The 14,903-nt window shown below is 42.5% G+C and overlaps 1 protein-coding gene across 1 annotated transcript in view; it reads right to left on the bottom strand.

Annotated features, from left to right (window-relative positions):
• Window positions 1-14,312, bottom strand: part of PLXDC2 (plexin domain containing 2) — a 436,027-nt gene extending 421,715 nt beyond the window's left edge. The window contains exon 1 of the mRNA XM_056114593.1: window positions 13,558-14,312. Within this exon, the coding sequence (XP_055970568.1) occupies window positions 13,558-13,669 (112 nt within the window). The 5' untranslated portion in view covers window positions 13,670-14,312. The remainder of the gene's footprint in view (window positions 1-13,557) is intronic.
• Between the last annotated feature and the right edge of the window lie 591 nt (window positions 14,313-14,903).

Here is a 14,903-nt window from a genome sequence, read left to right as displayed (position 1 = left end):
GCACTGATTCATACAACAGAGTTGGTGAGAGGAAGGGGTTGTAGGGAAGGGGCACTGTGTCCTTGGCAAGCGAGGTGGGTACGATAGTAATAAATGTGTTGTTAAAATTATGTGCATGGGAAGCCATCAATAACAATATTGTAAATCACAGTAACTCCATCAATTAAAAAATTACAGGGGCTTGAGCTATAGTACAGCAGGTGGGGCATTTGCCTTGCACGTGGCCAACCTGGGTTCGATTCCCAGCATCCAATATGGTCCCCCAAGCACTGCCAGGAGTAATTCTTGAGTGCATGAGTAAGAAGTAACTTACCCCTGTGCATCACCATGTGACCCAAAAAGTAAAAAAAAATTTACAAAACAAATAGAGATAGCATTTCAAAAGGTTGGTATTTTCACCCCTGGTAACCTTGCTAATACAAGTCAGGATCAAGATCTGTACCCAAATTCTATGACAGTAGGAGATCCATTTTTCTTTCTTACAGAGACACTGGATCAACTACAGCATCTTTCCTTCCCATCTCCCATTGACCCCCAGAGACATTCCTGCTCCCAATCATTGGTCTGTCCTACATTACACTCACGCTTCTTAGAACTCTCAGCTATGCCCTTGTCCATGTTGAGATAACTTCCTTTTGCTACAGAAATCATGTCTCATTTTTACCTCAAAGAGTGACTCAGGAAATTTGACTGTGGCACGGTAGCATTGTCCTCCCATTGTTCATCAATTTACTAGAGTAGGCACCAGTAATGGCTCCATTGTGAGACTTGTTACTGTTTTTGGCATATCGAATATACCACGGGGAGCTTGCCAAGCTCTGCCATGTGGGCAGGATACTCTCAGTAGCTTCAGGGCTCTCCAAAAGGGATGGAGGAATAGAACCTGGGTTGGCCGTGTGCAAGGCAAATGCCATACCCACTGTGCTATCACACCAGCCCCGCCTGTTAAATTAACAGGATCAATTTCTAGATCTCTATTCAGTTAGTAAGTAGGTCAATGATCTTTAAATTAAAACCTATGATGTGCTGAGTACTATGGCTAAAATGCAGTTTCATTATTTTCTATTTTTAAGTCAATAGTCTAGGAAAATAACAAGTAGGAATAAAGAAATGGAGAAAGGTCAATGAGCTGAATATATTTTTGTATGTATGGGGAGAAAGAAGAGTGTAAGGGAAGCAGGAGAAACAGGGAAAGTAGGAAGAAGTAGGAGAAGGGAGAAGGAAGGAGGAGGAAAAAAGAGGAAAAGAACATAAGCATTGACTATGGGTAGATTATTATCGACTTGATTTTCTTTCTTTTTTTATCCTTTTTTGGTCTCTTATTCCTGGTCTCTTATTCCTCTTATTGCAGTTTATGAACTAGCAAAAGCTATCATATGTCCTATATTGAAAGGTTAGGTGCTCACTTTTTTATTGCCTGGAGAGAATTATCTGCATCAGAGGGAAAAAGGAAATGTAATAGGAATCAAAGGCGAGGAAATCAGGAGAATACCAATTTAACACAAAGAAAGGGTTAGAAACATAAGATTAGGGCATCACTGTATCACTGTCATCCCATTGATCGTCGAATTTCTTGAGCGGGTGCCAGTAATGTCTCTATTCCTCCCAGCCCTGAGATTTTAGCAGAGTGGCGGTGGTTGGGTAGTGGAGGTCTGCTGTTGGGGCTGGGTCCCTTGGTGTGGGAAAGGCTCTCACCTACCCCACAGCCTGGAGTGTGGCATGGTTCTCGGAGCCTCATTTTATACTCCCATATGGGAGGAGCATCCGTGAGTTCTGAGGGGTGGCTGATGAGGAGATTATCAGGTGCCGGCAGGGTGTGGCAATTAGAGAGAGAGAGAGACAGACAGACAGACAGACAGAGAGAGTAGAATTAGAAGATATGAAGATTTCTGGAGACTGCTTAAAGAAAAATAAGGGATGGAGACATAGCACAGCGGATAGGGCACTTGCCTTGCACACAACAGAAATCATTCTGGGTGTGCTGCAATATGAATCACCAAAGTGCTTCATTTTCTCTTCCTTCTGGCATCCACAGGCCATGATCATTTGTCAGGGAATTCTCAATAACTCATAAGGGCCCATGCACAGTCCCACACTTATAAGAAATGCAATCTCTCCTATATCTATATATTTCAGTCAACAATATTTAAATTTTAGGCTAAAGAAATTATAACTTAGAAATTTTGCTAAGAGAAACATGTAGAAATACAGTATCAACAAAACAACCAATGTGAGTGCTATATCTGAACAAGGAGAGAACTGTTAACAGACACATGACCCGTCAGCAAGATTCCTTCATGCACCAGTTTCGAAAGATGGTTTATGTGGGGTGGAGCAGGAGATTTGAGGTGGGCCAACGGCCTCTCACAGCTGGATAGAATGCACAGCTTAACCACACTCTTAACAGAAGTGGCACTAACCACACAATGAATGAGAAATAGCACTAATCACACCATCAAGGAGAAGCCAGAGAATAAATAAGTATAGATCACAAATCGTGCTTCATCCAAGCACTCAGCTCAGACATGCCACTGAGAAACACTGAAATATGAGACAACTGGCCCAAAATCAAGTCAAGCTGAGACCTGATGGGCAAGTAGCCCAAAAGAGCAGGAACTCCAAAGGAGTTCAGAAGGCACTTTAGAGAGTAGAGGGGGAGAAGTGCAATTAGGGTGTGTGAGTGTGTGTCTGTGTGTCTGTGTCTTTACACAATTAGAAGATATGAAGAATTCTGAAGACTGCTTCAAAAAAAGTCATAGGATGGAGAGATAGGATCATGAACTCCAAGCCCAGAAAAGGGAAACTGAGACCATGTAATCCAGGAATCTAGACTCTGATCTTCAAAGAGATGGTAATGGGCACAAAGGCATTGAGACAAGCACCAAACAGGGTAGCGAGTGGCCCTGCTAGATCTGGAATTAAGAAGAACTGCTGAGGCTCAGAAATAAAGAATAAGTTATAGCCCAGAGGCATGATTTGGGAGCTAAGGTGGGGAGCTGAGGAAGTATAAAGTGGCACAGAAGGGAGGGCGGTCTGCTAGAAGAGCACAGGGGCATGGGGGTAAGTGTGGGATAGTCTAAAGTCAAGCTTCAGAGTGGTTTGTGTTTTATTATCATCATTATTAATATTATTAAGAATCAGTCTGATTTGCTGTGCCTATTTTACAAATTTCTCTCCTAAAAGTGACTTGATAATGCGGAAGTTGCACAAAGCCTTAGCTTTCTGGAGCAAACTGTTTTGCAATGTCCAGACAAGGAGGCTATCATCTGCAGAATGATTTTGAATCATGCCTGCTTTCTGAAAAACATCTGAAATGTACACCAGATGTTTTAAGATGATAAGGGAGGCAAAATAACAAAGAAGTAAAACAGGCTGTCTTGTCCACTGATTTCCAAATCAGTAAGTATGAGTTCAGAGCACAGGTCACTGACAGGGAGGGAGAGTTAGAATCCACAAATCAAGCAAATCATCAATGTCTATTATAAATGCCTGTGGTCCAGATAAAATGCTGAATCTATTTTCTGTAAATGGTAGCAATCTATAAAGTGTACTCTTTAACAATGGGAGGATAATGTAGAAATTGATAGTAACTTCCAATGGAGTTGATCTTAATTAAGCAAACAGCTAATATCAAGGAAAATCCTGAATCCAGGGAATTATACCATTATCACTAGAGTGGATTTTCATGAAGCAGCAAACTCAAAAGTTATGCATGGAATTAGTCAGTTGGTCCCGAGAGAGATAATTAAATGGGACACTGAAAATATCATTGTATATGTGTCTTGTATGTCTGATGCTCACCCCTCATTTGTGGTTATTCCTAAGAAGTTAGAAATTAACATTCTTGCCCTTGGTAGTGGTGCTTATTTAAGTTACTCTATCATTTCCCCTTGCATTTCTTATGAGATGTACGGTTAATTTCATGATGTAATCAGGAAACAACATTAGCCCTCAACTCAAAGGACATCACTTTAACTAAACATGAGACTTCAATCAAAATCCCCAGCGTTTTAAATGAAACTACGAAGTTCCATCTTCAGTGGATATGGAAAAATAAAGACACGTAAGCCTTCTAGATTATCCTGAATACTTCTGTTCTTAAGTTCTTGTTCAAGAACAAGGAAGACAGGTTTGCTTCTTCATATACAAAGACTTATTAAAAAGCTTAAGTAATTAAGACTGTGTGATACAGTACAGGGATAATTATCAGTGTTTTCCACCCCTTTGTCTTTGAAGTATTTAATCTTGTAAGATCTAGCAGTGCTTATGCCAGGAACTATCTTCCATAGCAAAACATTCACAAGACCAGTAACCCATGTATTCTACCTTTCAATATAAGTTGAGTGGCTCCTGCTTACAAACATGAAGTGACAGGAGCAGTAGATAGAGCACCAGGGTTCAAAACTGATTAATTGTAGATGAAAACTGGACAAGCCACTTGTGGAATAAATCACTAATGGGAAAATTAAGAACGACACAAGCACATGTAGATACTTGTATAACAAAACAACAAGTGATGTGAATTATTACACAATATAGTCTCCACCAAAATTATTTCACAACATATTCATCAGTACTTTGCAATTCTGACCATATTAACAAATGTTACCTCAATATTCTATGACAGGAAATCCTTTTAGGATGACTTTAAAGGGAAGTAAAAGTCTTTTTTATATAAATTTCATTTAGTTTGAATAAAAGATACATTTTTAAAGCTATATAAAATTTTAAAATTCAATTTATAAATTAAAATAGAAACATTATTATGAAAATATATAGTATCCCATTATCAAATTACATGAACACAAAACATGTGAACGCAAAACATCAAACAGTATCTATATCTTTACAATACCACAAGAATGCGGTTAAGCTACAATGTGAAGTAGCATTAGTTTAATTGATCTTTTCACCTGGGGCAAGGCGTTACTCCAGGTGTTACTCCTGGCAATATTTGGAAGACCAACCAAAAGAGAAGTGGGAGATCAAGCTATAGGTCAACCACGTGCAAAGCAAGTGCCTTAACCGCTCTACTATTTCTCCAGCCCCTATGTTAAGTAATTTTACAAGTCAGCCTTAATTTTACAGGGTATTAAGGTTCTAAAATATTCCTTACAATTTTGAGATGTATAGAAAATCTTAATGAATATTCATGATTACCATTGCAAAGCCAAGATTAAAATCATAAAATACAAACACCCATCATTGTTTTTTTAGTTCATTTTCTCTTACTTTGTATGTAGAAAACTAAAGATATGCAATAAAATCTCTAAAAATTGTCTTGAAATATCATAGATATAATTAGTAACATAAAAGCATTGTGTTCACTGACTACTAAAATAGTTAAAATGTTTTTAAAAATTACTCAAAAGGCATGGGCTGGAGCACTAGCACAGCGGGTAGGGCGTTTGCCTTGCACGCGGTTGTCCCGGGTTTGATTCCTCCACTCCGCTCAGAGAGCTTGGCAAGCTACTGATAGTATTTCGCCTGCGTGGCAAAGCCTGGCAAGCTACCCGTGACATATCCAATATGCCAAAAACAGTAATAACAAGTCTCACAGTTCGTTGTGAGGCGTTACTGGTGCCCGCTCAAGCAAATCGATGAACAACGCAAGGAAGTGCTACAGTGCTACAGTGCGACTGTGCTACTCAAAAGGAGTATTCTCAGCACCTATATAAATAATAGGGCACCAGAATCTACCTGATGTAACTCATATCAGTTAGAATTCTTCAGAGTTATATAGATAATGATGATTTAGATCATTTTAAGTATAAAAACATGAAATACTAAAATAATTATGATGGCAGTTTGTATTTAATAAAAATTTCAGGACAGAACAACTTTACTGTCAAGACTTATATAAAGTAAAAATATTATTCAGTTTATCCCACACCATTTCATATATTCTTTTTATCATGAATATTATGCAACAAATTAGACTGATGCAATTTGTAATAGGTCTTTCGCAAGGTATTGAAGGGTAATGATAGCAAAAGTACAAAAATGTCAGACACAAAAGCAAACTTCCTCCTGGTTATCCTGGTGATGAGACTGGTGGGCTCTTTTTGACAATAAATAAACAAAAAATATGCCAAATAAATGGTTAGATTCACAGGGTAAGATATGGCTCAGTAACAGAGCATCAGCTTTGCATATGTGGGGTCTGATTTGGATTCCCCATCACTGCCTGGTACAATTCCTGACACCACCAAAATGATGCAGTGACAAAATAATCAAGTTCCCGGGGTCAGAGGTGGCAACAATATAAGTCTACATCTTTAAATCTTTAAGAAAACATGGATATGGGATTGGAGAGATAGTCCAGCAGTAGGACACTTATCTTGAACACAGTCTACCTAGGTTGGATCCCCAATATTCCTTATGGTCCCTCAAGTACCCCCAGGTGTGATTCCTCAACACATAGTCAAAAGTAAGCTCTGATCATCACTGGGTATGACTCCCCAAAAAACAAAGAAAACATGGATCAAAGACAAAGGATGAGCTAAACCCAAAATAGATCTTTAAGACTATTTCACATTTTGAAAACCATGAAATCACTATTTGTAAATTTCCTATTCTAAATGCTAAGTTCTGCCGAGCTAAGTCCTATCTCAAAGTTTAAGGAAATATTTTATTGTATGTTAAGATGATTGTTTTCAAGAGAAAAACTACTTTTGGGAACTACTTTTAATAGATGCACAGAATAGTACTATTATCAAAAAGTAATGACATATCTAATTGCCCACATTCCAGCTGGACCAAAGAGTATATTGTCCTAATCTAAATAAACCAGAGCATATTTAACAAGAATTATGCTTAACAAGAATCTATCAATTTTATTTAGACTTCTATCACTCCACACTCCAAAAATCATGCTGGAAAAATTACTTGTATATTAAGTGAAGTAAACCAGAGAAGAAAGATAAACACAGAATTATCTCACTTATCTGTAGAATATAGAATAACAAGATGAGGGAATGTAATGCAGTAAAAGAGGGATTCCTAGACCACCCTTTATCTCAAGAGTATAGGGAGGAGAAAGACATAAAAGGAAAGAAATTGGGGGAGGAAATAAGAAGAGCCAAGTAGGAAGCAATGGCGGGGGTAGGGGTCAAGGACCTCTGGTATACAGGTGGCATAGAGGCATGTCCAAACTATTTGTCCAAGCTACTTGTCCAAACCACAAAGTAGTCATTAATATCTAAATGCATGAGATCCAAAATTCAATAGTGGTAAAGGGTATCTGGCACTTTGGTGGGGGCCCGGGAGAGGTGCACATCAATTGTCCACCAAATGCATTCACATTAAACCTATTTTAAATATCAAAATAGTTCTAAAGTGATATAAAATATCTCCCCCTTTTCCTCAGTCCCCTTCTCCTCCTTGCTCAGGGAGCATACAACATGCAACACATTGCACAACCATCCTAATCACAACCACCAAGGGCAATCATAACAAGTTTTATGGGCCTAACACTTTTAAAGTCTCCTCCAGAGTAGGTTTATAACTCTAAAGCAGTTTAATATCATTCAGTTTAAGCACAGTTGTGCTCAAAACAAAATTTGCAAAGAACTGAAATCATTTAATAGTATTAATCTGCAAACAGCATATGACAATACAATTTCATCTATATATGTATGTATATTTAAATATGCATATGCTTACACATGTGTATTTACATGCATATGCAACTCATAGATGAAGGTGCTGGATTGAGAATGTGAGTAAAAATTCAGAAACTAAAAACAGTCAAATGATGAACAAAGTTTTAGAAAATTCTATCCATAAATAGAAGGCTTTTTAACATAGTTTTCTTCCACCACAAGCACTGAAAATCCTGTAGGCCTTTGTTGAGTAGTCTGCTATGCGCCATTATACTGTATATTTATGTCCATTTTTTTATGGGAAAAGTCCTAAGTAGGGTGTGAGAAGCAACAAAGATGTCTAAGTTACAGTTAGTTCAGTTCAACAACTACTACATGACTACTGATAGATCCAATAGAGAAATCAAAACTGAAAATAGAACATGTGATACTGTCAAAGAGAGTATATGGAATAGATGCAAACATGGACAGAAAAACAACTACAGTAATACGCAGAGTCAAGCAAGTGCCCTAGGTGTTGGAAAGTTCAGTGGGTAAGCCTTTTGCCTTGATGGTGCTGACTCTAGTTAAATCTCCAGCACCTCCTATGGTCCCTGGAACACCAGCAGCAGTGATCCCTGAGCACAGAGCCAGGAGTAATCCTGGAATAGAATTTGATGTACACCCCCCTCAAAAAAAAACCAGGTACAGTAGAAAAGGCTGAGGTCTTTTTTGGTACATGGAGGGTACAAGATAAACCTGTAAGAAAAAGTAATTTGATGGATGTAGTTGTAATAAAGGAAAGAAAGGCAGGTGGAAGAGCAAGGAGGTTATAGTACATAGGAACATAATACATATGAACATAGTACACAGAAACATAGTACATAGCACTATGTTACATAGTATATAGGAACATAGTACATAGGTTGCAGTACCAAGAACATCAAAGCTTTATTTGGTTAGAGTACTAAAATACACAGAGATGTCAGATAGAGGTGGCAAAGCAGTTCAAGGCAATGGTTTTTGAAGGCCATTGTGAAGCAACTAAAACTGTAGAGAAACTACTGAAGACTTTCAGAGCACATAATCACAGTTGCTGATCAACTCATTCATCTTTTAAAAACGTTTGTATACTAAGAGGTATCTATTAAGAAGCAAAATACAGAAAACTCATTTCAAAACACTCCATGTCCATTATTTCTCATAATAGTGTCTCATTCTGGCACAGAAGAAACTTGCACAGGAAAGTTGCTCTGGCTCTGCACTCAGGAATCACTCCGGGTGAACCATACGGGATGCCATGGATTGAACCCTGGTCAGCTGCATGCAAGGCAAGCACCTTACCCACTATGCTATCTCTCTGGCACTTGCAGAAAATGAGATTTCTTGGTTTTGTGGTGTAATGGTCAGCAGTTTGGACTTGGAATTGAGAAAAAGATATTTTTTACTTAAAAAAAATTTACATACCTTGTCACACCATGAATTGATCCAACCAAAGCATTAAAACACAAATGATATGCTAAAAATAAACTGTCACTTGAATATAAAAATATCAAAAGCTTAAAAATTAAAATTCCCTGGGGTTTAAAATTATTCTTATTATACAACAGTAATTAACAACCATCCCGCATGTCTTGCTGACGTGGAGACTTGCAGGAATGGAGGAAGATGCATCGGAGAAACACTTGGTAAGTGCTGGGGCTGATGTTGGGGACAGTTGTCCTCAACAGGTAGGGTTGTTTTTTCTCTTTTGCTTGCTCTTCTCTGAACTCACAGTGAAAATCAGAGCAAGGGGCTGGGAAGATAGTCCAGGGGCTAAGGTGTATCGTTAAGGCCTTGCACGTGCCAACTCAGGCTTAAACCCTGAACCACATATGGCCTCCTGAGTACCACCAGGAGTGATCCCTGAGCACAGAGCCAGTAATAAGCTTTGATCACAACCAGGTGGGGCCTCCAAACAAACAAAGATCAACCCAAAAAGTTTGTGCTTTTCTCTCTTTTGTTTTGTGGCCACATGGGGCACTGTTCAGCACTTACTCCTGGCTCTGCACTCAGGAGTTACTCCTGGCGGTGTTCGGGGAACCCTGTGGGATGCTGAGGATCGAATCTGGATTGGCTTCGTGCAAGGACAGCACCGTCTCTTCTGTGTATTGCTCCAGGTCACAAGTAACATGCCAGGTCTGACCCCAACACCACACAGGCCCTGCTGTGTCCCAAAGTCCACAAGAGTGAGAACAGGTGGGAGAGGGACATTATTAATTTTAAAAATTGTTTATCTTCACTAGCATTTTTTTCAAAAGTACAGGTATTAAGAGATATTATGATATTTAATTTGGGCTGGAGCGATAGTGCAGCGGTAGGGTGTTTACCTTGCGCGCAGCCGGCCCAGCCGAGCCTGGTTCAATTCCTCCGCCCCTCTCAGAGAGCCCAGCAAGTTACCGAGAGTATCTCACCCACACGGCCACACCTGGCAAGCTACCCGTGACATATTCAATATGCCAAACACAGTAGCAACAAGTCTCATGATGGAGACGGTTACTGGGCCTGCTCGATCAAATCCATGAACAATGGGAGAACAGTGACACAGTGACAGTGAATTAACAACATTGTTACATTGAACCACAGTAAAGAGTAAAAAATCAGGTCAAAATTTAACTACATATAATTAAACTTTTAATTCTAAAAGTCTTCAAGACAATTAGCACATCTTTAATATCCCAGGATATAGAAGGGATTTGATAACTATAAAGTTAAGGATTACTCTAACCTAATTTTTCTGACTGTTGATATTCAGATAAACTATTTTTTGTGGATAAATACTTTGCAGATATATGAAGAGTGTAACTATTCTTTAAATTAATCACTATATTTTAGTCATAAGAAATACTTTAAAATTGTATTCCTAGGGATTTCACAATAATTTGTTAATATCCAAAGTTTATGATGCAAAAAGGGTATTTAAATTTTTCTCCACTATGGTATTTTACCCAAAGATAGTATTAGAAGCACAAGTCTCCATATTTAGGAGCTACTATATAAATGTTAAACAGAAACTATAATAAAATCCTATTATGGTTAAAAATACCACCCCTTCATAAATTGCAATTTTAAATATAAAAAATGATTGCATGTAGAAAAACAAAATATTCAGGATCATCAATTTGAGAATGGAAAAATGGGAATATTACAAAAATAGTTTCTCTGCCCTCTGGTGGCAACAAAATCAACTGCAGCCTTACTAAAGTGATGTATTTTTTTAAATGTTCCTGTTATGAAATCAGGTATTTTTCCTTTATACCAAAATGCTTGTAATAGAAATTCTAATTAATACATGCATAATTTTAAGACCTTTAATTTTTTGTTTCCCATAGTTAAATTTTAACTAGGCTATTTGAAAAGAACATCACATTTTTCTTCCATTTCTTTGCTACATTTTATATCCAGTACACTAATTATTTAATACAAAATAATTCAATAAAGCTGTATTCTGATTGGTATCCAGGAAAGAAGTTGCTTCAGTTTGTAACAAATCTCAAAAAATCCCAAGAAACTTTAAGCTATTCTTTTCTCTAATACAACAAATCCTAACATAGATTTTTAAACCTATCACAGGTTTCTAACTAGTTTCCACCAGAAACAGAAGAAGGTTTAAGATATCTGTAATCATTTGAGCATTTTACATGTTTATGTCGAATAAAGCAAAGGCTTTTAGAGTATTATTTATAACTTTACAGTATTATGGGTTTCATCCTCAATTTGAAAACTAGTGAAATGTGTATATATTCTTTTTCAATACCACTGTAATGGGCCGGAGTGATAGCATAGCATGTAGGGCATTTGCCTTGCACACAGCTGACTCGGGTTCAATTCCTCTGCCCCTCTCGGAGAGCCCAACAAGCTACAGAGAGTATGCCGTGACATAGTTGATATGCCAAAAACAGTAACAACAATCTCACAATGGAGACATTACTGGTGCCCGCTCAAGCAAATCGATGAACAACGGGAGGACAGTGCAGTGCTACCATTGTAATTGGAAAATGTTCAGAGAAGTAAACATTTGCTGATTTATTTTTTGCAACAAATGCATTTCTTCAGTGTCACTTTGGCACACACACCTCTCCAACTCCTTTCTGAAGAAGTCAACTGCTTTCTTTAATAAGCATTTACTTATTCCATGAACATGCTCATTAAAATTATGGCTGGATCTTTTAAAACAAAAACGTCCCTTCCAAGACTGGGTAGGGGGGAGTATTATTTTTAACCAATGAAACATAACCGAGGAAGCATCAGAAGGCATACTCCACTAACATAAATCAACCACTATCTAGGTTCATTTATACAGAACAATGTGTGACAAAGACAAATCAACCAGCAGGAAAAGTTGAGTTTAATTCACTGCTTTAAAAGTGCTGTCAAGGAGCCAGCGAGTGTACAGGGGTAAAGCGCTTCCCTGGCACGCTAGAACCCTGACATGAGGTCCTGAGTCCCCCTGGGAAGTGATCCGTGAGCGCAGAACCAGGAGTAAACGCGCCTTGAGTAGCGCTGGACATGACCCCAGCTCCACCCCCTCCCCCAAATAAGTGTTGTCAGTACATCACTCAATCCAGGGCCCACCCCAATCATACATTGAAGGGAGTACGGCAGAGCCCGAGCTTGCAGGGTAAGAGCACGGGAGGTCTCCGGGTTCTGTGTCTTCTGGGTCTCAATGACCTTCAGGAACTTCCTTCAGGCCACCCCCGCCACCGTCTTACCTGGCATCCCCGCCCTCCCCAGCCTTCACCCAAGACTCTTCGGGCCTCGGGTTGGGCACCTGGCACAAACACAAGCACGTGCAGTCTCTGAGGAATCCCTCACAATCACCACCGCCGCCACCACCACCATCAGTCCCCACTCCTTTGGAAAAGCAAAGCAGACCCAGATGCCCTTAAACCAGAAAGTTCACTATCCTCTTCTATTCTCACCCAGCGCTTTTTTGTCCACCGCACCTCTGGTACTCTAACCAAGTGCACAAATATCCTGCCAGGTCTCTTGCCTTGTCTTTGCCAGTTCCTCCCCACCCACCCTTTTCTTCCTGGTGGTGATGGGGGGTGGGGGGAGACAGTCCCGGGGCGCAGGCGCCCGGCTCACCACGGCAAACAGGGTCTGGGAAGCCGGGTGCGCTTCCCCCCGCGGGGGGAGGGGGGGAGGGAGTGGAGTGCGGCGCGACTTCCACCCGCACCTGGCTCCTGCGGCCACTGGTGCCCAGCGACGGCCACTGGCTCGCAGGCAGATGCCGAGGCTGGGATTCCGAACTGGGGCAAGGTTCGGGCACCCGGAGGAACCTCCGGCACGTTCGGGCTAGTCAGCGCGGGCAGAGAACAATGGGGCCTGGGTTCAGTCGCCAGCGGCGCGCCCGTCCAGCTCTGCCACCTCCTCCCCTCCTTTGCGCCACCCGCCGCACCTACCCCGCCCCACGCTTCTTAGCACCCGCTCCACCCTAGACGGCGAGAAGAATCCGAGGCGGGGGAGGGAGTTCTTCTCGGGGAGGAAGGTGCGGCCACAGCAATTTCTTTCCTGCAGTTCCTCTCCTGCAGTCCGTTGCTGCCAGCACGACTGCCACACTCAAACCCTCACTCACACACAGGCTGTTCCGCCAGCATCAGGGGGTTGGAGGCGCAGCTGGAAAAGGGAGAGCCCCGGAAGCCAGCTTCAGGGCTAGCTTTGCTCCTTCACCAGTGCCTTCCCAGAACTGCTCAGGGAAGACAGCACCGCCCCTGCAGCTCAGGTGAAGCCAGCCCCAAGAAATCCTCAAGAACAACCCCCCTCCCCGTTTACACCCTCCTTTTTTTTTTCCAGCCCACCTTCGTCTCCTCATTTGGTAAACCCAAGTTTATAAGGAAAAGTCATTGCAATAACTTTCCCAAGGGCAGGCAGATGGAGTGGGAGTGGGTTGGCTCTCGGGCGCAAAATCAACAAGAAGGAAAATGCATCTTACCATCGACTGGGTTTCCGGGCTCTGCTTCAGCGAACTGAAACCGGTCCATTAAAAAGTGGCAAAGTAACACAACTCCTGCTGCAGCTAGGTCTGCCCTCGGGAACCGCGCCATGCCGCTGCTGCTGCCGAGATCTCCCTTCCCCTCCGGGACAGTCCTTCCCCGGCGCCCTTTGCTCCGGTGCTCCCTGCGGGGGGCTGGACGGGAACTACCAGCGGAGTGCGGCGAACTGGTCTTAGCCTCACTCCGAGGCCTTTAGGAAATTTCGCTGGGATTTCGCACCCGGGAGCCGGGAAAAGAAAGAAAGCGAGTGCGAGGAGCCGGGTCCTCGCTGGACCTCCGCGTATCTCCTTTTGCAACTTGCCACGGCACTCGCAGCCCTCAACGCACACACACGCACGCACACACAGAATAACAACTGCCAGGAGAGGCCACTTGCAGCCGGAGCTCACAAACTCTGGGTTCCGCACAGGCAGCGCCACCCGGGTGTCCGCAGATGGTGACTTCTCCGAGCCCCCACGATGCGCTCCACTGGCTTCCAAACAGATCTGATATCCACAGCAGGCGCAGGTTCCGCCTCCGAATCCGAGAGGGCTGTCAGCAGGGAAAGAACTTTCCCCAGTCTTGGGAAGGGCCCCCGCGGGAGCTTTGAGTCGGCCGGAAAGGGTTACTGTGGGCTGGCAAAACCCCTTTGACAAGTTTTTCTTCTTTTCTTCACCCGATCCAGGGCGCGCGTTCTTTCCTCGCAGCCCAAAGGATGGGCAGCTCGGAAGGGCTGAGCCCCGGGAAGGCTCGGGCTGCAGCAGGCTGGGATCCGAAGCCAGCGGGGGAAATGTTTTGTTTTGTTTGTATGAAATATAAAGGAGGAAAGGGGAGAAATAAGAAATTGTGGGGTGGAAAAGCCAGACTGACGCCTATCGGGAGAGGGCTCTTCTTGGCAAAGACGGTGGTCCCCAAGCCGAGCTGAGCTCCGGGAGTTTGGTGGCGGAGGAGGCGCCGCCACCTCGCTCCCCCACGCTCCCGCTCCACACTTTGGGGAGGGACGGGAGCGCGCAATTTGCCAGCCCCGCGCTGCACCCTCCTCCTTCCCCCCTCTCCCTCCCTCTAAGCTGCTCCGAGCTTCTCCCACCTTCCTCCCTGAAATCGGCTGCTAGCACCGACCTGTCCAATGGCCGCACTTTCCTTGGGGCTGGCGAAGGAGTCGCCGAGAAATTAAGCTGGAGGAGCCCGGCCAGGAGGAGAGGGTAACTCCAGCACCCCGCGCCCCCGGCGTCCGGAGGCCCGGAGCGGCGGCGAGGGAAGAGGGGTGCTCCGAGGGGCACCTCCGCGGCCCGGGAGCGCCATCCGT

This window comes from Sorex fumeus, unplaced genomic scaffold (assembly GCF_029834395.1).
Source record: "Sorex fumeus unplaced genomic scaffold, SorFum_2.1 ptg000026l, whole genome shotgun sequence".
Classification (NCBI taxonomy): Eukaryota; Metazoa; Chordata; class Mammalia; order Eulipotyphla; family Soricidae; genus Sorex; species Sorex fumeus.
Note: the sequence above shows the minus strand (reverse complement) of the source record. Positions and strands in the feature narration are given on the sequence as shown.